Here is a 20880-nt window from a genome sequence, read left to right as displayed (position 1 = left end):
GACCTCGGGCTACAATCTTAGGCCTCGAAAGGTTTAGGCTGTTCATATTTCTTGTAATCTAGTTTTTTTGCTTTATTAATTTTTGTTTATTGCCTTACACATGTTTAGGCACCTTGGATGTAACTTAGGTTTCACATTATTTGGGAGGTTTTGTCCCTCCTTGTAATGTTTTCCTTTCATCAATAAAACTAGTGAATTCATTCTTAAAAAAAAAACGCGTGCAATTCGAAACTAGTATTAATGGGAGTTAATTAGGATTCAGTCCCCATTCCATAAGTTTCATTACCATTCAGTCCCTGTCAAAAATTTTGTTTTTCTGCATTCCCTAATTCAGCAAAAAGTTTGTCTATACTCCGTGGGCCCACAAAACATTTTCGAAGTAAAAAATATGTATAAAAAATTGAAAATCAGGTACAAATATATGAAATTTCAGTACCAACTATTTCAAATCTGGTATAAAAATAAGTGTTCTTGGTATAAAGTTTTTTGTGTTATATTTCATCTCTCTAAAATCGAAAATATAATCATGATTTTGTACTAAATTTGAGGCAGTTGATGCCATAAATATATAAATCAATACTCAAATTAAATATTTTTGTATTCAAATTTCTTAAATTAGTACACATAAAATTGTTAATTTTCGTGATTTCCGAAATATTAATGTATGTACTGATTAATAATGTACAAGTGCTTTAATATAAATATTTTGTACATAAACATGTATGTACAATATGATTTTGATGTTAAGAAATTTGTTCCGATGTTATACTCAAAATCTTAATTTTTGTACCAGATTTAAAACTGATAGTACTCAAATATCATATATTAGTACCACATATTTAACTTTTTATACCAATTTTTATACATGAAAAGAAATGTGAGACTAGAGAGCCAAAACAAAAAATTCTGACATAGAGATTGAATCTTTAAGTTATTATTAAACTTAGAGACTGAATCCAAAGCAGCCCTATTAATGGAGGAAGCAACTTCCCCACTCGCTCCCGGTCGGTTTGCCTGTTACGGAGAATATGATTTTCAATGATTCTACTAGCAAATTTATTGGAACGTTGAAATAAAAGAAAAACAGTTATGAGATGTATCACTAGTTAAATGATACGAATTTTCGTCCAATCCATGAAAAAAAAAATATTAATTTTTATCTCAAAAATGTTATTATTCTTCACTGTATATATGGACTGATCAGTCGACCGTCTTTGAAACACAGACCATTCATCACCAATAAATGAAAATGCTAAAATTTGAACTTCAAAATACATTCATATACAAATGTGCCCAGTCCAAAAGTCCGTGGTTTTATGAATCAAATTCAGGTCGCCTTGTTTGGATGGAAAAAAGGGGGGGAAATACAAAAACAAAAAAATTAGAATAAGCTATCCAAATATAAAAAAAACAAAACAAAAATAAATAAAAAAAGGCAATTGCCAAGTTTTAGCCAATCTGATCGCTGGAATGAACCTACAAAAAAAATTGAAACCCGAAAAAATCAAAATCGTTATTTTTACTTAAAATGAAAGCTTAATCTTAGTCGGGAATTTAGAATGAATAGAGAAGTTATTTACATATGTATATATTTGTTGGAATCCAGTAGGTAAAATTACCAGGCAGGCGGGAATGGATCAACTCAAGGCGGCGAATCCTCCTCCCTTCATCATCTGCCGGAATTCGTCGTAGTTAACTCTTCCGTCGCCATCGACATCGACTTTCATGATCATCCGCTTGCAATCCTCGATGGTCCGGCCTTGTTTCAACCCCAACGAAGCCAGCACGGATCTCAGCTCGTCCACCGTTATAAATCCGTCCCCGTTCTGGTCGAACACGTTGAATGCCTCTCTCATGTCATCCTCATCGTCTCCTTTCACATCTCCCTCCATTATGGCTCCGTACAGCATCCCGAACTCCTCCACGTCCACGTACCCGTCTCCGTTTGCGTCGATTTTCTCGATCATCTGCGTCATTTCTTGTTCTGGGATGTGGATCCCTAGCTTCTCCAGCGATTCACTCAACTCCTTGCGGCTGATTTTTCCGTCCCCGTTTCTATCGAACATTGAGAATACCCTACGCAGCTCCGTTTGATCCATCCAATTCATCAAATCAAACTCGATCGATCGATCGATCGGCGCTTTTGCTTTTGGATATATATATATATATATTACCGATGCCGGAAATTTGCAATCAATGGCTGGATCAAAGGTATTCTCAATGGGATTGAATCTTATCTTGACTGGGATTGAAGAAACGGGAGGATTTGGGAGTGAATTTTGGGGGGAAATTAATTGACGAAATAAAATAATATGTGCGTGTGAGGAAAAAGTGGAGGTAAAAAAGGGAAGCCGGCTATGACTGCCTCATGCCAAAATGTCGTTGATTGTATATGTCTATTCTATACCCTTCCAATATTATCCATACATACAAATTATATATACTTGACCTCCTCCACTTTGACAGCATATTTTCACCTTCAATCTCATCATCATTCATGTAACCGCCCCCAATAATAATAATAATAATAATAATAACACAAAAAAATATTGTGAGACGATCTCAAACATCAATTTCATCTTAATTAAGGTTGACTCGTCTAATGGATAAAGATTCGTGAGACTGTCTCACAAATCACTACAAAAAAAACATAGCAAATTAATGTGATGGAATTAGCATCGAGAATTGTAACTGTAATTAAAAATATTGATTCTTTAAAAATTTATATATCTCTGCAACTACGATTATATCTTTACTATTTTTATTAAAAATGATATTGTGTTACTAACTTCTTCATGCGTTTGGTGTGGCCGAGAAGTTTGGTAGGACCAAAATACACTAAAAAGTGAAAAGAGATCATAACAGTCACACGTCTCCAAAGATCGTGGGTATCATGGAGAAACCCAACCATTATCACCGATCGGTTTTTGCCTCACCTTTAAACACAACCAGTTTTCTACACTAAGAATCCTTGATTTCAGTTGCAGACCATATTGATTCCTCATTCACATCAATATTTTTACCCCGAAGGAATTGGAAGATCGAAGACCTCTGAATCGAGGATTCATCTTTATACTAGAATTGCAAAGACATATGTAGATAACATAGTCAATTATTTAAGGTACCAAAAGCATTCATTTGATTAATTTTAGTTGCATTTCTCATATTCTCTTCGGGTTCTATTGCTTTGAGAGAAATCAATGTACAGTACTTCTTTCATGCTAATTTGCTGTTAGCACGAAATCAGCAGCTAACTATTAGATAAAATGTGTGAAAAAGAAAAATAACATTTTTTACTAAAATTTTATTATATTTCAGATTGGATATTATTATTCTCCACTTTTATATAACAGAGTTTTTGTTCCTCATAATAACTACTCTCAAGAGCCATGCCCATGGCGTTCTGCGGCACACTCAAGTTCCATCTACTTCAGCAAATATAAATGTATTACTCTAACAAAAAGTTAAGAAAATGACAATTTCAGTGCTTGTACAATAGGTGTAGATTTAGGAAGCATAATGCAGCATTGCAGCGTGGACACGTTCATGACTTTTGAATTATTTAACTTCTGGATATTATATACAAATTATATATATATATCCGAGTATTTCATGAGTTTGTTTTTCAGATTTCATTTGGTGCGCTTTTAAATGTAACTTATAGGAATAAAAAATTTAAAGCCTATCCAGATTTTGAGCTGAAAATTAATTAATTTTGAATAAGAGATAAGATAAAAATATGTTACATATCTATTTTTGGAGTTCACTTTGATGTTGATGTCTGCATGGATTGGGTTTCAATAAAAGATAAATTCCTTGCATGCTTTTTTTTTTGCTTTTTTGAAACTGAATATAACCTACTAGCTTGATAACCTGCATCTTCAATTAACTCAATCAAAATATTTATGCCTGCTTATTTCTCCATATAGGATGGCTTACAGAGGAGAGGATTTAAGGAGACCAATCTCCTAAATGAAGGAGATGCTTTAAGGAGACCAATGTCTGTTAAAACTGGTAAACTCGCAATTTCATATTTCACATTGTGAACTTTTATTTCTGAATTCCGTAGGTCGTATCACAATTATTTTGCATTGCAAACTCGATAAATGTATTTATTCTAGTTCAACTTTTCACTCCCTTGGTTTGTACATATTTTTTGTATTTTACAATTACAAAGTTTCTTATGCTTGGATACTGTTCAAAAGCTTCTTGCTATACAATATTACATGAGTTTGTTTTTTAAAAAAAATTCAAATCAAACTACATGAATTTTTTTTTTCAGATTTCATTCGGTGTGCTTTCAAATGTAACTTACTACAATTTTTATACCATAATATTAAGAATCAAATTTAAAATGAAAGGATGAAACCACTCTGCTGAAAAAATTTGCATTCCTTTTAAAGCTTCGTCTTGGTACTTAGACGTCCTTCAAAACGTAGAGAACCGAAGTCGGGGACCAACCTTTATAAGGTACACAAACTCATACCGTATTCGAACTTTCTAAAGCAATACAGGGAAGGGTGGGGTGGGGTGAATATACCAATCAACTTGACTTTGATTCTGCATGGATTGGGGTTCAATCAAAGTTAAATTCCCTGCTGCTCTTCGTTGCTTTTGTGAAATTGGCGTCGTGCATTCACTCACCGCTTCACCTCAAACATAAGCTACTATATAACCATCATCTTCACTTCACTTCATTTGATCAAAATCTATATGGACCGATATCTTTTCTCAAATATCAAGAAAACTTTCCTAAAAACTTGCGATGGAAGCACAAGCGATGCTTATGTAATATATTGTGTATATGGATTAAAAATATTTGGTTTATTTACGATATTATAAAATTCATGAGACATAATGAAGTAAGTTTATATCTGTTTGTATATCTTTATATTTTATTAATTGTGAGAGCATTTTAGAAAATAAATTATTGCGTCCGTATGTGGCTTCAAACCAACGTCTCCGGATTCAATTGAAAGCATGTAGTACGATAAATACTATAAATTTTATTTCGTTTTAACTTTAAATTCTTATTACTTTGTAGTTTTTCCCTGATTTGAATTCACCTGCAAATTTAATGTTTTTTTAGTGATTCCCTTTTGTAGTATCTTCATTCCAAGTTTTCAGATACGGCTGGTGTCTACTTTATTACGTTGTCTTCTGCTGGTAGCTTAAAATTTTATCTTCTCAAGTTTCTAATTGAATTAGTGATAAAAAAATTTTAAGTACACCAAACAATTTTTCCAAGTGATTCCCTTACCCATCAACGAATTTTTGGACAATGAGAATTACTTTTTATGTACATTTTCTCTTGAAACTTTAATATTGGTGCATGATTATATTAATAATCTCATCTATTATATATTTTACTAGAAATTATAATATCATGACAATGTATTTTATGCAACAATGACGATTTGGTTCTTACAGCTATTACAGGTCCAAACAGCAGAAATCCATGTTGTTGTGAAAGAAGTTTATGTTAAAAGATTGAAATGCATGCATATCTTTCAATTTTAACTAAAAAAATAAATTATTTCGTGGAATATGTATACATTATGATGGTACTATTTTTTTTGAATGACATTAGGATTGTACTTTTAACATCATTTAGTTGTATGTCTTTCTAAAAGGTACATAGTGTGTGTGTGTGTGTCTATATATATATATATGTGTGTGTGTGTGTATGTGTGTGTGTGTGAAACGACCCTAACTCTATAATTAATAAATAAATATGCGGAAATTTTTTTTTTATATACTTACTAAATAAAATAAGTACATATATGCCCATACATATATGCACAGAATAAAAAGATTTAAAATAAATAAATAAATAAATAAATAAATAATTAAATACTTAAATAAAAATGCATTCTTTAAAATAAAATAAATATCTGAGTCAAACATTTAATTAAAAATACTGCATAAATAAAATGATTAAAATTTGCATGCACTGACAATATTCAATAAAATATTCAAAACTCGCAACCACTGAAAAATAATATAAAATGTGTAACGTACTGACATAATCAAAAACATGCATGTGACTCAGACATCTATCACGGTCACGGGGTCACTGCATGCCCGCTCATACATCCTCGCCTCCGATGGGTACAACCTCATCCTCAACGTACTTACCTGCACCATACCAGTGTAGTGAGCCTAGAGGCCCAACATGCTAACATAACAAGGGTTTAAAATAATTTAAAACAATTAAATACTAATACATACATATACATGAATGAGCATGATTGAAAATTTCATAACATAACATAACTTAACTTAACTTAAATAACATAATACATAAACATTGTTGAGCAATTATTTTCTAACATCGCATGGTTGTATCCGTAGTGTAACCTTAAATCATACATTAAATACTGATCAGCGTGGAAACCAACGTACGTGGCGGTGACGAATCACCTCTTAAATTGGCAGTAAACTGCCCTTCAATAGTTCACATATGGGGACGAATCCCCCTTAAATTGTCACACTACTTCAACTTCCAACATAAAATATTTTATTATTGCTCAACCTTAAACATTCAATTATGCATAAAATTATTTCATGAATGCATGTACTTAAATAAAATGTGTGTCCTTCATATATATTTAATTTAATTTCTTACTAACATATAAATATTAAAATAACTTCAATGCATAAAAATAATTAAATATATAATCAGGACACATGCAAATTTCTCATGGATGGTCCTGGACTGCTGGCCCTAACACTCAAGCCCAATTACTTAAACCTGGCTCATTTACATACTTAAGCCCAATAAAATTGTTCTAAGCCCAATTAAAATAATTTAAAGCCCATAAAACATTCTAGGCCCAATAACAACTTAAACTGGCCCAATGGGCCCAAAAATCCAAGACTGGCCCAATAAATTTTATGGGCTCAAAAGCCCATAAAATTAATGGACTAACTTAATTAAAATTTTAAAAGCCCAAATAAAATTATTTGGGAGTACAAATAATTTTATTTCAATTTAATTGACCCAAAAACCCATTAATTCATAAAATATTTTAAAAATAAAAAGACTCGAGCCCGGCCCACCAAACCCGGACCCAGACTCACTTAACCCGACCCACTACCCTACTGACCCGACCCGAACCACTGACCCGACCCGGACCACACCTAAAACCCTAGAACCCGATCCCTAGCCCCTTCTCGGCTGCGGCCGTGAGCAGCAGCCACTCCATGGCTGCTGCCGGCCTGCTCCGGCCGCCCCTGGCCAGAGCGCCGCCGCCCAGACGTAGCCCACGTCTGGGCAGTCCGAACCTGACCCTAGCCCCGGCCCCATGCTGCCCACGCACAGAACTCAGCCCATCCTTCCATCGAACCCTAATCCTGCGCACTACAAGGCCGAACACGCACCAGCCCTCTCCTGGACTCGTTTGGCTCGGACCATTCGAGCCACCCGAGTCCAAGCCACCCTCACCTAGCCTAGAACCCCTGGCCAGCAGCTGAACACCCCCGTGGCAACCCAAAACGTGAGCATGATGCACAAAAATGTGAACAAGGTGCATACATTCAACCAAGTTCGAATCTTTTCTGAAAAATCCTTAAAAAATATGATGCTCACGCACACACACACATATATATACACTGATATAGTACAAGAAAAATAAGAGGAATCATGCCTTTCATCGATGAATTCAAAGAACGAATTGCGTAGAACGTTTCCCGGGACGACGAACGATGAACACCCCTTCAAAACCGAGCTATGGAGTTCTCGAGGATTGCTAGATGAAGAAGATGAAGATGGAGGAGATGGAGTGACGGCTGAATAAGGTGAGTGATCGGGTGGTTTGGGTAGATTAGGTTTTGGGGTTTTAAATTTTTTTAATTAAAATAGGTTTTAGGATAATTAAATATTAATAATGATTTTAATACTAAAATATATAACTTAAAAGCTCCAACTAATACTTAAAAAAAATCTGATACTAAAATAAAAATCCCGAAATATTAAATTAAGAGAATTTTAAAAATACTAAAAAGTCAATATTTTGGCTAATTTTGAATAAAATGGACTCCTAAAATTATATAAAATTAAATACTTAAAATTTTGAGATAATAAAACTCAATAATATTTTAGGGCTCTAAAAAGGCTCATAAAATAATTTGGGTGGAAAGTTGTCATCTCGTCCGTCCACGGTCCCGTCAACGCGATAAAATAATTAAAATACTAAAAATCATAAAAATCACTAATTATGGGTTAAATGCTTAAAAATAAATTAAATCATGCACAAATAATTCACATAATTATTTAACCCATAAATCTAAAATTTAAATAATTAAATATCCTAATTATGCATGCGGATTTACGTATTTAAAATACCGGGTGTTACAATTCTCCCCCCCCTTAAATTGAATTTCGTCCTCGAAATTAAAGTACTTACCCGAACAACTCCGGGTAGCGAGTCCTCATGTCTGCCTCGGTCTCTCAAATAGCTTCCTCCTCCGAGTGATTCAGCCACTGGACTCTGACCATCGGTATGACCCGCGTCCTAAGCCTCCGCTCCTCCCTTGCCAAGATCCGCACTGGCCTCTCCTCATACACTAGATCTGGTGGAAACTGCAAGGGCTCGAAATCCAACACATGCGACGGGTTGGAGACATATCTCCGAAGCAATGGATACATGGAAAACGTTGTGCACTGCCGCTAGCCCCGGTGGTAGAGCTAAACGGTAGGCCAACGTGCCAACTCTCTCCAAGATCTCGAAGGGCCCTATATACCTCGGATTAAGCTTGCCTCTCCGGCCAAAACGCACTACTCCCTTCATAGGTGACACCTTCAGGAATACGTGATCACCTACAGCGAACTCCAAATCTCGTCGTCTGGCATCTGCATAACTCTTCTGCCGACTCTGAGCTGTCCTCATCCGATCTCGAATCTGAGTCACTATGTCAGCTGTCTGCTGCACAATCTCATGACCCAGCAAAATCCGCTCACCAACCTCATCCCAATGCACAGGAGATCTGCATCTCCTCCCATACAATGCTGCATAAGGAGCCATACCTATAGACGACTGAAAACTGTTGTTATAGGTAAACTCCACTAATGGCAGTCTAGTCTCCCAAGAGCCCCGAAAATCAATGACACAAGCTCTCAGAAGATTCTCGAGAACCTGGATCACCCTCTCAGACTGGCCATCTGTCTGGGGATGAAATGCTGTACTGAACAAAAGCCTCGTCCCCAAAGCTGTGTGCAGACTCTTCCAAAACGCAGATGTGAATCTCGGATCTCTGTCTGACACAATAGACACTGGTATGCCATGCAGTCTAACAATCTCTCTGATGTAAAGCTCTGCATACTGTGTTAAAGAATAAGTAGTCCTCACCGGCAAGAAATAAGCTGACTTGGTGAGTCTATCCACAATCACCCAAATCGCTGTGCAACCTCTGGCACTCCTCGGTAAGCCAACCACAAAGTCCATCGTAATATTCTCCCATTTCCATTCCGGAATATGAAGAGGTCTAAGAAGTCCTGCTGGACGCTGATGCTCTGCCTTGACTTGCTGACAAGTCAAGCACTCTGACACCACTCTCCCGATGTCACTCTTCATTCCGGGCCACCAATACAATAGCTGCAAATCTTTATACATCTTCGTACTTCCGGGGTGAATGGAGTACGGAGATGTGTGAGCCTCTGCTAAAATCTCAGCTCTCAACTGATCGACGTTCGGTACCCACATCCTACCACGGTACTGAACGATACCATCCTCCACTGTATACAAGATATTACCTCTAGCCTCATCTCTCTGTCTCCATCGCTGCAACTCCTCATCAGTAGACTGTCCCTCCCTAATCCGATCTCGCAGAACTGGCTGCACCGTCAATACTGAAAAGCTCGGTGCATGGCCACTCGGATAACACTCCAAGCCAAATCTCTGAATCTCGCTCTGTAGTGGTAACTGTACGGTCAAACATGATACCACTGATGACTTCCGACTCAAAGCATCGGCCACTACATTAGCTTTACCCGGATGGTAGCTAATGTCACAGTCATAGTCCTTTACCAACTCCAACCATCTGCGCTGTCTCATGTTCAACTCCTTCTGTGTGAAGAAGTACTTGAGACTCTTGTGGTCTGTGAAAATCTTGCACTTCTCTCCATACAGATAGTGCCTCCAGATTTTCAAAGCGAAAACCACTGCTGCCAACTCCAAGTCATGCGTCGGATAATTCTGCTCATGAATCTTCAGCTGCCTCGACGCATACGCAATAACCTTACCACACTGCATAAGCACTGCGCCTAAACCTAGTTTAGACGCGTCGGTGTACACCACTAACTCCTCGTGTGGTACTGTCATCGCTAACACTGGTGCAGTAGTGAGTGCTTCCTTCAGCTGATCGAAGCTCCTCTGACAGTCTGAACTCCAGATAAACTTCGCATTCTTCTTGGTCAAGGAAGTCAAGGGTACTGCAATAGAGGAAAAACCCTTGATGAACTTCCTATAATATCCTGCCAAACCCAAGAAACTGCGAATCTCAGAAGCATTCTTCGGAATACCCCAATTCTGCACTGCCTCAACCTTAGACTGATCAACTGCAATCCCATCTCTCGAAATAATGTGGCCAAGAAATGCCACCTGCTCAAGCCAAAACTCGCACTTGCTAAACTTGGCATACAACCGATGCTCCCTCAAAGTCTGCAAGGCTGTCTGAAGATGCTGTCTATGCTCCTCGATGCTCCTAGAATAGATCAAAATATCATCAATAAAGACTATGATTAACTGATCTAGATACGGCTGAAAGACTCGGTTCATGAGATCCATGAAAACCGCTGGAGCATTGGTCATCCCAAATGGCATCACTAAGAACTCGTAATGCCCATATCGTGTCCTGAAAGCAGTCTTGGACACATCTGCATCTCTGACACGCAACTGATGATAACCAGATCGCAGATCGATCTTGGAGAACACTGAAGCTCCCTGCAACTGGTCAAATAAATCCTCTATCCTCGGCAGTGGATACTTGTTCTTCACTGTGACCCTGTTGAGCTCTCGGTAATCGATGCACAGTCTCATACTGCCGTCCTTCTTCTTCACAAATAACACCGGAGCCCCCCACGGAGAAAATCTAGGACGAACAAAGCCTTTCTCTAACAACTCCTGAATCTGCTCCTTCAACTCTTTCATCTCGGTAGGAGCAAGTCTGTACGGTGCCTTAGAGATAGGCACGGTGTCTGGCACTAAGTCGATGCTGAACTCCACCTCTCTCACTGGTGGAATTCCGACAATATCCTCCGGAAAGACATCCGAAAAGTCACGAACCACCTCTATCTCTGATAATGATCTGCTAGATGGCTCTAAAGTCGTGACAATACTCGCTAGAAACCCCTGGCAACCCCGTCTCAACAACTTCCTCGCCTGAATATGAGATATCACCTGAGGAATATCACTGCTGTGAGATGCATGAAAAGTGAACGGGTCGCCTACTGTAGGTCTCACTGACACTGATCTCCGACGAAAATCAATCGAAGCTCCATTGACTGCCAACCAGTCCATGCCCAAAATCAAATCGAATCCACTCAATGGCAAAACTACTACATCTGCTCGAATGGAGTGTCCCTGCAGCTCTAACTCCAGTCCTCGAATAACCTTCGAGGTAGAAATAATCTGCCCTGACGGCATAGTAACATCATACCCACTGTCACTACTCTCAGGTGTGATGCCTACCCGCCTGATAAACTCCAGAGAGATAAATGAATGCGTAGCCCCTGAATCTAGCAACGCAAACGTGGAGTTGCCTCCAACTAGAATTCTCCCTGCACGCAGAAAATTCCCAACAGTTTCATACCACTACTAAATTTTTCCCCAACGAGTCACTACTAATTCTTAATTCTAATCACAAGTAAAACATGCTTCCTATTCTAACATGCAGTTAAATAACCCAAATAACAATAATTCCAAATTAAAGACTAAATTTTTAACCAAAGGAAAATTATTAAAATGCTAGGGATAAGATATACCGGTGATCAAGGAGGTGTCTGGATCTACCTCCTCGGCCTGCATCACAAACACCCTACCAGCGGTGTTCTTCTTCCTCGGGCAGTTAGCTATCTGATGCCCTGGCTCCCTACAGTGGTAGCAAACTCCTGCTCCCAATAAACAAGGTCCCGAATGCATCTTCTGGCACTTCGGGCAAGTAGGATAAGCTATGGCATTAAGGGCCGCCCCTCTGCTGCTGCGGCCTCTGCTGCTGTGGATTCGGGCCCTTAGCCGGCCCTGTAAACTGCTTCTTCGCAGGAGGCTGCGAAGATGGTCGCTGATACCCAGCCTGAAACTGCCTCTTCCCCTGCTGCTCTCTCTGAATCTCTCTCCGACCCTCCTCGGAACGCAAGGCTCTACTGACTGCAGACTCATAAGTAAGGACGTCTGCCATGCAAACATCATGCTTGATATCCGCCCTCAAACCCTCCACAAACTGCCTCAACTTCTCTGGTGGACTATCTGCAATCAGAGGCACAAAGTGACAGCCCCTCTCGAACTGTCTCATATACTCAACCACTGTCTTGTCCCCCTGACGGAGACTCATAAACTCTCGGATCATGCGACTGCGCACATCCTCAGTGAAGTACTTGGCGTAGAAGATACGCCTAAACTCTGTCCACGTCAGTGTAGGAAGGTGAACTCCCCTGACAGCACCCTCCCACCAAAGCGCTGCGTCACCCCTTAGCATGTACGTCGCACAGTTCACCCTGTTGGTGTCTGTGATCCCCATATAAGCAAAGATGGACTCCAGAGAGCGAATCCATCCCTCCGCCACCAAAGGATCGGTGGTACCAACAAACTCCTTGGGTCCCTTCTTCTGGAACCTCTCAGCAACGTCCTCCTCAGGGGACAACCTGGGACGAGTAGCCTGCTGCTCTAACAGAGCAGTAATCCCTGCCATCATATTCGCATTGGCCTGCTCCAATGCTGCTAGAGGGTTCTGCGGAGGTGGAGGTGGAGGTGTAGGTGGAGATCCCCCACGTCTGTTCATCGGTCTGGGAGGCATTTTGCACCACCACATATTTCTTTACGTAAATCGCCATGCATAACTAAGCTGTTTAAAATTAATGCTAACTTAAATTCTAAAAATTAAATCATGCTATAAACACTTAAAACTTACAGACCGATAGCGTGGATTTCTGAGCTCGCATAGCAGTAATGACCCCTCCAAGAACCGTGATTTGATACCAACTGAAACGACCCTAACTCTATAATTAATAAATAAATATGCGGAAAATTTTTTTTATATATACTTACTAAATAAAATAAGTACATATATGTCCATACATATATGCACAGAATAAAAAGATTTAAAATAAATAAATAAATAATTAAATACTTAAATAAAAATGCATTCTTTAAAATAAAATAAATATCTGAGTCAAACATTTAATTAAAAATACTGCATAAATAAAATGATTAAAATTTGCATGCACTGACAATATTCAATAAAATATTCAAAACTCACAACCACTGAAAAATAATATAAAATGTGTAACGTGCTGACATAATCAAAAACATGCATGTGACTCAGACATCTATCACGGTCACGGGGTCACTGCATGCCCGCTCATACATCCTCGCCTTCGATGGGTACAACCTCATCCTCAACGTACTCACCTGCACCATACCAGTGTAGTGAGCCTAGAGGCCCAACATGCTAACATAACAAGGGTTTAAAATAATTTAAAACAATTATACTAATACATACATATACACGAATGAGCATGCTTGAAAATTTCATAACATAACATAACTTAACTTAACTTAAATAACATAATACATAAACATTGTTGAGCAATTATTTTCTAACATCGCATGGTTGTATCCGTAGTGTAACCTTAAATCATACATTAAATACTGATCAGCGTGGAAACCAACGTACGTGGCGGTGATGAATCACCTCTTAAATTGACAGTAAACTGCCCTTCAATAGTTCACATATGGGGACGAATCCCCCTTAAATTGTCACACTACTTCAACTTCCAACATAAAATATTTTATTATTGCTCAACCTTAAACATTCAATTATGCATAAAATTATTTTATGAATGCATGTACTTAAATAAAATGTATGTCCTTCATATATATTTAATTTAATTTTTTACTAACATATAAATATTAAAATAACTTCAATGCATAAAAATAATTAAATATATAATCAGGACACATGCAAATTTCTCATGGATGGTCCTGGACTGCTGGCCCTAACACTCAAGCCCAATTACTTAAACCTGGCTCATTTACATACTTAAGCCCAATAAAATTGTTCTAAGCCCAATTAAAATAATTTAAAGCCCATAAAACATTCTAGGCCCAATAACAACTTAAACTGGCCCAATGGGCCCAAAAACCCAAGACTGGCCCAATAACTTTTATGGGCTCAAAAGCCCATAAAATTAATGGACTAACTTAATTAAAATTTTAAAAGCCCAAATAAAATTATTTGGGAGTACAAATAATTTTATTTCAATTTAATTGACCCAAAAACCCATTAATTCATAAAATATTTTAAAAATAAAAAGACTCGAGCCCAGCCCACCAAACCCAGACCCAGACTCACTTAACCCGACCCACTACCCTACTGACCCGACCCGGACCACACCTAAAACCCTAGAACCCGATCCCTAGCCCCTTCTCGGCTGCGGCCGTGAGCAGCAGCCACTCCATGGCTGCTGCCGGCCTGCTCCGGCCGCCCCTGGCCGAAGCGCTGCCGCCCAGACGTAGCCCACGTCTGGGCGGTCCGAACCTGACCCTAGCCCCGGCCCCATGCTGCCCACGCACAGAACTCAGCCCATCCTTCCATCGAACCCTAATCCTGCGCACTACAAGGCCGAACACGCACCAGCCCTCTCTTGGACTCGTTTGGCTCGGACCATTCGAGCCACCCGAGTCCAAGCCACCCTCACCTAGCCTAGAACCCCTGGCCAGCAGCTGAACACCCCCGTGGCAACCCAAAACGTGAGCATGATGCACAAAAACGTGAACAAGGTGCATACATTCAACCAAGTTCGAATCTTTTCTGAAAAATCCTTAAAAAAATATGATGCTCACGCACACACACACATATATATACACTGATATAGTACAAGAAAAATAAGAGGAATCATGCCTTTCACCGATGAATTCAAAGAACGAATTGCGTAGAACGTTTCCCGGGACGACGAACGATGAACACCCCTTCAAAACCGAGCTATGGAGTTCTCGAGGATTGCTAGATGAAGAAGATGAAGATGGAGGAGATGGAGTGACGGCTGAATAAGGTGAGTGATCGGGTGGTTTGGGTAGATTAGGTTTTGGGGTTTTAAATTTTTTTAATTAAAATAGGTTTTAGGATAATTAAATATTAATAATGATTTTAATACTAAAATATATAACTTAAAAGCTCCAACTAATACTTAAAAAAAAAATCTGATACTAAAATAAAAATCCCGAAATATTAAATTAAGGAAATTTTAAAAATACTAAAAAGTCAATATTTTGGCTAATTTTGAATAAAATGGACTCCTAAAATTATATAAAATTAAATACTTAAAATTTTGAGATAATAAAACTCAAAATAATATTTTAGGGCTCTAAAAAGGCTCATAAAATAATTTGGGTGGAAAGTTGTCATCTCGTCCGTCCACGGTCCCGTCAATGCGATAAAATAATTAAAATACTAAAAATCATAAAAATCACTAATTATGGGTTAAATGCTTAAAAATAAATTAAATCATGCACAAATAATTCACATAATTATTTAACCCATAAATCTAAAATTTAAATAATTAAATATCCTAATTATGCATGCGGATTTACGTATTTAAAATACCGGGTGTTACAGTGTGTGTTTAATTATTTTAGTTATGTAATTTTACTGCATTAATAAATTTATTTTCATTACACACGCAACCCATATGCCACGTTTGCTAGAATATAAACAAAATACTATGACACACATGCAATGAATATGCATATTTTAAACAAGTAGCGTTGTGACATATTCGTTGTTTGAGTATAATATAATATATGATATGTTTTTTTTTTCAAATAGTTGATGTGGTTGTGATATCATGAAATAAAGTTTTTCAAGTGCTTGGTATCGTGTCAAATATCTATGAAATTTAACATATGCAAAATTGTTACAAAATGTGAAAATATTATATACCATGTATTTCAATAATATAAAAATATCATAATAATATTTTATTCGTGATACACAAGCAATGCGTGTGCTTCTGCCGCTAGTTGTAAAATAATCTTTTAAACATGCATATATGTAAACTAAGTAGTTATAAAACAAGAATATAAATGATAGATAAAATATGAAAGGCTACATATATGGTGCATGTGGCCAACAGCCACAACAAATTAGTAAATGTAACAACTTGCACAACTCATAATACTACGATATTGACTGAAATGGTGTGAAATCAGGTTCCTCTGTCTCATTGTCGTCGCCGTCGGAGTCGTCGCCATTGCCAACATCGTCTTCGCCGCCACAAACTCTGTCATCCTCAATATACGATGCCTTTCATTTGTTCCCTCTAGGTGCAAGATCATCGTCACCCCGTCTATGTGATCGATGATTCTATCCAGCTTCTGCCTCCACAACCTTCTTACGTGGACTTCCTCGAAGCGCAGACACTAAGGACCCAACCTATAAATACGGGTCTTCAAGCCGTCGCACTCTCATTGAGTCACTTAATTTCTCTGGTTCGCTAAATGCAGAGCATATGCAATCTCATATGCCCTCATCTTGGCTAAATCTGCCATGATGGTCGCTGCATCCTCCTGTGCTACACGTGATGACATAGTCTGACTTGGACCAAGAAGACGAGGCGTCATTTCCTCTAGGTATAATTAATTCAAATAATAGAACTCAAATTTAATATCATTTGTTGAAGTTCATTTTTACCAAATTCATAGCGTGCACGACATAGGGCTTTGATCTGCCACTGTGCTTTGTCATCCCAGTCCTCGGGCCATCAGACTCGTTCTGCCAATTAGACTTATACTTCTATACAGAACTCTTCCACTTTGAAGTTTCCCAATGTGCTTGCAACGCATCCCAAATCGTCCGGTCAATAGTCTCCAGCACATTTCCATGATTTCGCCAGCCTTGCAATGACCGAATGTAGATGATAGCACATTTGTGTACCAAATATCACGGATTTGTTGATCGTACTACTCGTCCCATTTGTAATGCGCCTTGAATTAAAATTTTTTAGAATTTATTATGTGAAGACTTAGTTGACCTCAATTAGATTGATTAGACGGTCCAGATCATCTGTGACAATCAATCCTGATCCAACGGCTGTGACTTGAAGTAAGGGGTTACTTAAGTTGTTATGTTGGTTAAGTGATGTGTGGTTAATCTTGATATCCCCGAAGCAATTCCATGGAACATGAAGAGGTCTTCATTTTGGAATCAAGTTCATCTTCAAGACTATTCGGATTCGAGCAGAAGACGGAAATTGAGAGCTTTGTTATTGGTTTATGTCTATATTGGAATAAGCATTCTACAAATATCTTGTAGTTGTACTCTTATGGAAATTGGAACGATTGTCTCTTTCGGTTTATAGTGAATTCATTGGGGTGTTGTCCAGAACTTTGGATGTGGGATTGGTTACAATCCGAACCAAGTAATTTGTGGAGTTCTTGTGTTGTTTGCATCCATTTTTATTTTCTTCTAATTATCTTGAATGTGTGTTCTTTGTTTTGTGAGCTTAACAATTGGTATGTAGAGAAAGGTTGCATCTTGAGTAAAGGGTCTTGACTGGATTTATTATGTAAAGGACTCGATTTGTTTTTCCTCTCCGTTCCTGATTGAAACTCCTCCCTTCCTTCTGCGGATTTTTTGACAAGAATGTCTACTGGCCACGAACACTCTTTAGATATGTCCACATCAAGATTTTAAATGTATGAAATGTTAATGAAAGTTGATGAGAAAGCTTTTATGAGAAATTTATGTGAAGTTCATGATGATGAAGTTGTATGATAAAGTATTATTAAGTTGATGATGAAGTATGATGATGTTATGTTTATGCATTGTAAATATTTTGATGTTGTATGTGTTTTTGTGATAGCAGTACGAGATTGGTCTCCGGATAAAGCTCCGGAGGGGACCTTCTAAAAGAATGAAAGTTTAATGTACGTATCGATGATGGTCGGTATAGGATGGTACGCATATTGGTTTCGGCTGGTATGGATTGTACCAAATGTTATATGTTGTATAACGACGATGATCACGGAAATCCAATATGCTCATAAATGGTGATTATCACAATTGCATGTATTTAATCACGCAAAATGAAGAATGTTTATGTCCATCATTTCATATGAATGATGTTATGTTCTAGTCACGCATATGCATTACGTTTTTACTATGTACTAGTTATGTAATGAAAGTTTTTTGTTGAGTCTTTAGGCTCACTATGCTTGAATGATATATGTGACGATGCCTTAAATGATTTCATTGATGTGCTCACTAAGGCACATGAAGAGGAGAAGCTGAGAGGGCGGGAAAGAGACGCACATGTGCGCTGTCCGAAGAAGACTTTTTTTTTTAATTGAGCATCTTAAACAATAGTGTTTTAGTAAACATTTTGGTGCTTTGGTTGTAGAAGAAAGAACAAAGTCTTACTCTTTCAAGAATTTTATGAATATTCTTTGGTGCTCAATTATTTTTAAATGAAAATTTATTTATTCTGCATTTTTAAGAATTTAGATGAATGTATGTTACCGAGTAGCGCCCTCGAGAGTCGGGGACGTCACATGAATTGCAACAACAAAGCTTGTGATTTTCGAAGTATAATCTTTTGACTAGCGTGACGAGATTTGGCAGATTGAGATACTTCGATCGTGCTATTTTGTGTTGTAAATTATTGATATTTTTAATCTCTAGTATTTTTTTGATTTGTTCGAGAACAAACAAAGGCTAAGTGTGGAGGGTTTGATAAACACGAATACTATAGTAGATATAGAACTTTATAAAGTCGTATTCATTATTATCTGGAGTTTCTATCTCGAAATTTGCGCTTAAATCGTTATATTTTTTTTTTTTGTTTATAGGTTTGACTAAAATTTGAAATTTTTTTGAAAATAGGAGAGGACGTCAAACTTTAGAGTACAATGGTACAATTTGACCGAAAAAAGGGGAGAATTATGAGAAAGAGAGAAGGAATTTTTGAAAATAAGTGTCAAGACCCTATGTACGGGTCTAGACCATGTTCCGTGCACGTCGTAAAACACAATATCGAAAAATTGATGAATAATTAATGCATGGAGCCATGTCCGAGCCCGAACATGACACGGACCAGTATTCGGACGTGGCATGGGGTTAGTGTCTTTTCGCATATACTTTCCATCTCCACGTGCAGAATTTCGGAAAACTTGAAAACTTCTTTTTTGGGCTCGAATTAAAGGATTTTTTTAAGGATTTTGGGAAAAAAGATATTTTAAAAAAGAAAAGAAAAAAAAAAAAGAAAACCGCAACGCGACTTAAAAGGATTTTTTGAAAATTTCTCAATTGAACAACTAAGGCTTTTCGGATTTTTTGAAAATTTCTCAATTGAACAACTAAGGCTTGAAAAGAAGGAAAAGACAACGCAGAAACAAGATTCTCACATCATCGCTAAAATTTTCTCATTTTTCTTCTATTTCTTAATTATCATGAATTCAAACATTAGATTTTTGCCGAGTCTCGATTTTGTGGCGTAGTCGTATTTTGACTGAGTACATAATAGAATCAAATTCAAGGGCGGATCCAGGATTATATATTTGGGGGCTGACCCGCCAACACATACAAAGTCAAAAAGATAATTATTATATTTTTTTCATATAAATTTCAATAATAAGAATATAATCATTGTTACTAATAAATAGAATAGAATAAGGTAATTCAAGTTGCGCCTTTTGTAAAGACCAATGTTCTAAAAAGCGCTAGGAGGTAGGCGGGCGGTGACCCATCGCCTAGCGCCTAACCGCCTAGGCGGTTTTTTTTTAACCTAAAAAATTAAAATCTCGGAATATTTATGAGTTATACTATGAAAAATAATTTTTATATCTTATGTTTTTCCAATTTTTTGTATAAAATTCTTTCCAAAATTTAATAATATAGTAAAATATATATACTAATTTAGTCAATCCTCAATAGTTGGGGAGACCGCAAGAAGGTTGAAGATTAAAGACAAGTTCACGGCGGTTTTTCTCTGTTTTCTTCCATTTTTTTTGTTTGGTTTTGTTTCTTCTCTCTCTTAATTGTGGGTTTGTGGTCATTTCTCTTCTTTTTAAGTTTGCTTTATTATTTAAAAAAATTAAAAGTTTTTTTTATTATTAATGGGTAAACCGCCTAGAAAGCAGGGGCCTAGGCGGCACCTCGGACGACGCCTCCAGCCACTAATCGAGGCGGCCGAGGCCGCCCACTGCCTAGACGCCGCCTAAACGGGCCTAGGCGGGGATTTTTAGAACACTGATAAAAGACCTAATATTTTCGTATGCAAAAAACAAAAAAAAGAGCTCAGGGAGGTTCGAACTTGGAATAATGCAAAACTTTAAACGCGTTTAGCCACTAGACTAATTATAGATATGCTACTTTGTGGGGGTGGGGGGAAGTAATATATATACTAATGAAACAATTTATATACTATATAGTAATAAATTTTTTTAAAATTTTCGGGGCTGTGGCCCCCTGGTCCTACACTAGATTCGTCCCTAATCAAATTATTGATTTTTTCTCATGTATTAGATTGATTAATGTTTTGATCTATTTTATGTTGTTGATTGAGATTCTCATAGATTTCATGCTTTTATTCTGATCAATTAATCGTATGTTTGTTGTTTGATCTTGATTATAAAGAAAATAAATTGAAAACAAATTCAAAAATATTGA

At 37.5% G+C, this 20880-nt stretch overlaps 2 protein-coding genes across 3 annotated transcripts; one reads left to right on the top strand and one right to left on the bottom strand.

Moving 5' to 3' along the window:
• Nucleotides 1–1210: 1210 nt before the first annotated feature.
• Nucleotides 1211–2367, bottom strand: LOC140892208 (calmodulin-like protein 3). 2 transcript variants are annotated; one of them, XR_012152760.1, is made up of 2 exons: nt 1581–2367; nt 1211–1476 (listed from the first exon to the last, which is right to left on the bottom strand). XR_012152760.1 is itself a non-coding variant. In XM_073301019.1 (2 exons), exon 1 carries the CDS (start codon nt 2106–2108, stop codon nt 1638–1640), a length of 471 nt encoding a protein of 156 aa, XP_073157120.1. In that variant the 5' UTR covers nt 2109–2363; the 3' UTR covers nt 1222–1476; nt 1620–1637. The 2 variants fall into 2 exon arrangements, 1 of the variants encoding a protein (XP_073157120.1); XM_073301019.1 differs by having other exon boundaries at nt 1222–1476; nt 1620–2363.
• Nucleotides 2177–5614, top strand: LOC140889877 (uncharacterized). The gene is made up of 5 exons (XM_073297616.1): nt 2177–2211; nt 3319–3445; nt 3930–4014; nt 4404–4470; nt 5431–5614. The coding sequence occupies exons 1-5, from the start codon at nt 2177–2179 to the stop codon at nt 5468–5470; spliced, it is 354 nt and encodes a 117-aa protein (XP_073153717.1). The 3' UTR covers nt 5471–5614.
• The last annotated feature ends 15266 nt before the right edge of the window (nt 5615–20880 follow it).

This window comes from Henckelia pumila, chromosome 3 (genome assembly GCF_033568475.1).
Source record: "Henckelia pumila isolate YLH828 chromosome 3, ASM3356847v2, whole genome shotgun sequence".
Taxonomy (NCBI): Eukaryota; Viridiplantae; Streptophyta; class Magnoliopsida; order Lamiales; family Gesneriaceae; genus Henckelia; species Henckelia pumila.
This window is presented reverse-complemented; position numbering and strand designations above follow the sequence as displayed.

What these genes read in the sequence shown, in the direction of transcription:
- LOC140892208 (XM_073301019.1), bottom strand. Translation starts at nt 2,108, where the DNA reads ATGAATTGGATGGATCAAACGGAGCTGCGTAGGGTATTCTCAATGTTC.
- LOC140889877 (XM_073297616.1), top strand. Translation starts at nt 2,177, where the DNA reads ATGCCGGAAATTTGCAATCAATGGCTGGATCAAAG. An exon ending in AATCAATGGCTGGATCAAAG is followed by an intron (nt 2,212 to 3,318) that starts GTATTCTCAATG and finishes ATTATATTTCAG; the next exon opens with ATTGGATATTATTATTCTCC. An exon ending in ACCAATGTCTGTTAAAACTG is followed by an intron (nt 4,015 to 4,403) that starts GTAAACTCGCAA and finishes TTCCTTTTAAAG; the next exon opens with CTTCGTCTTGGTACTTAGAC.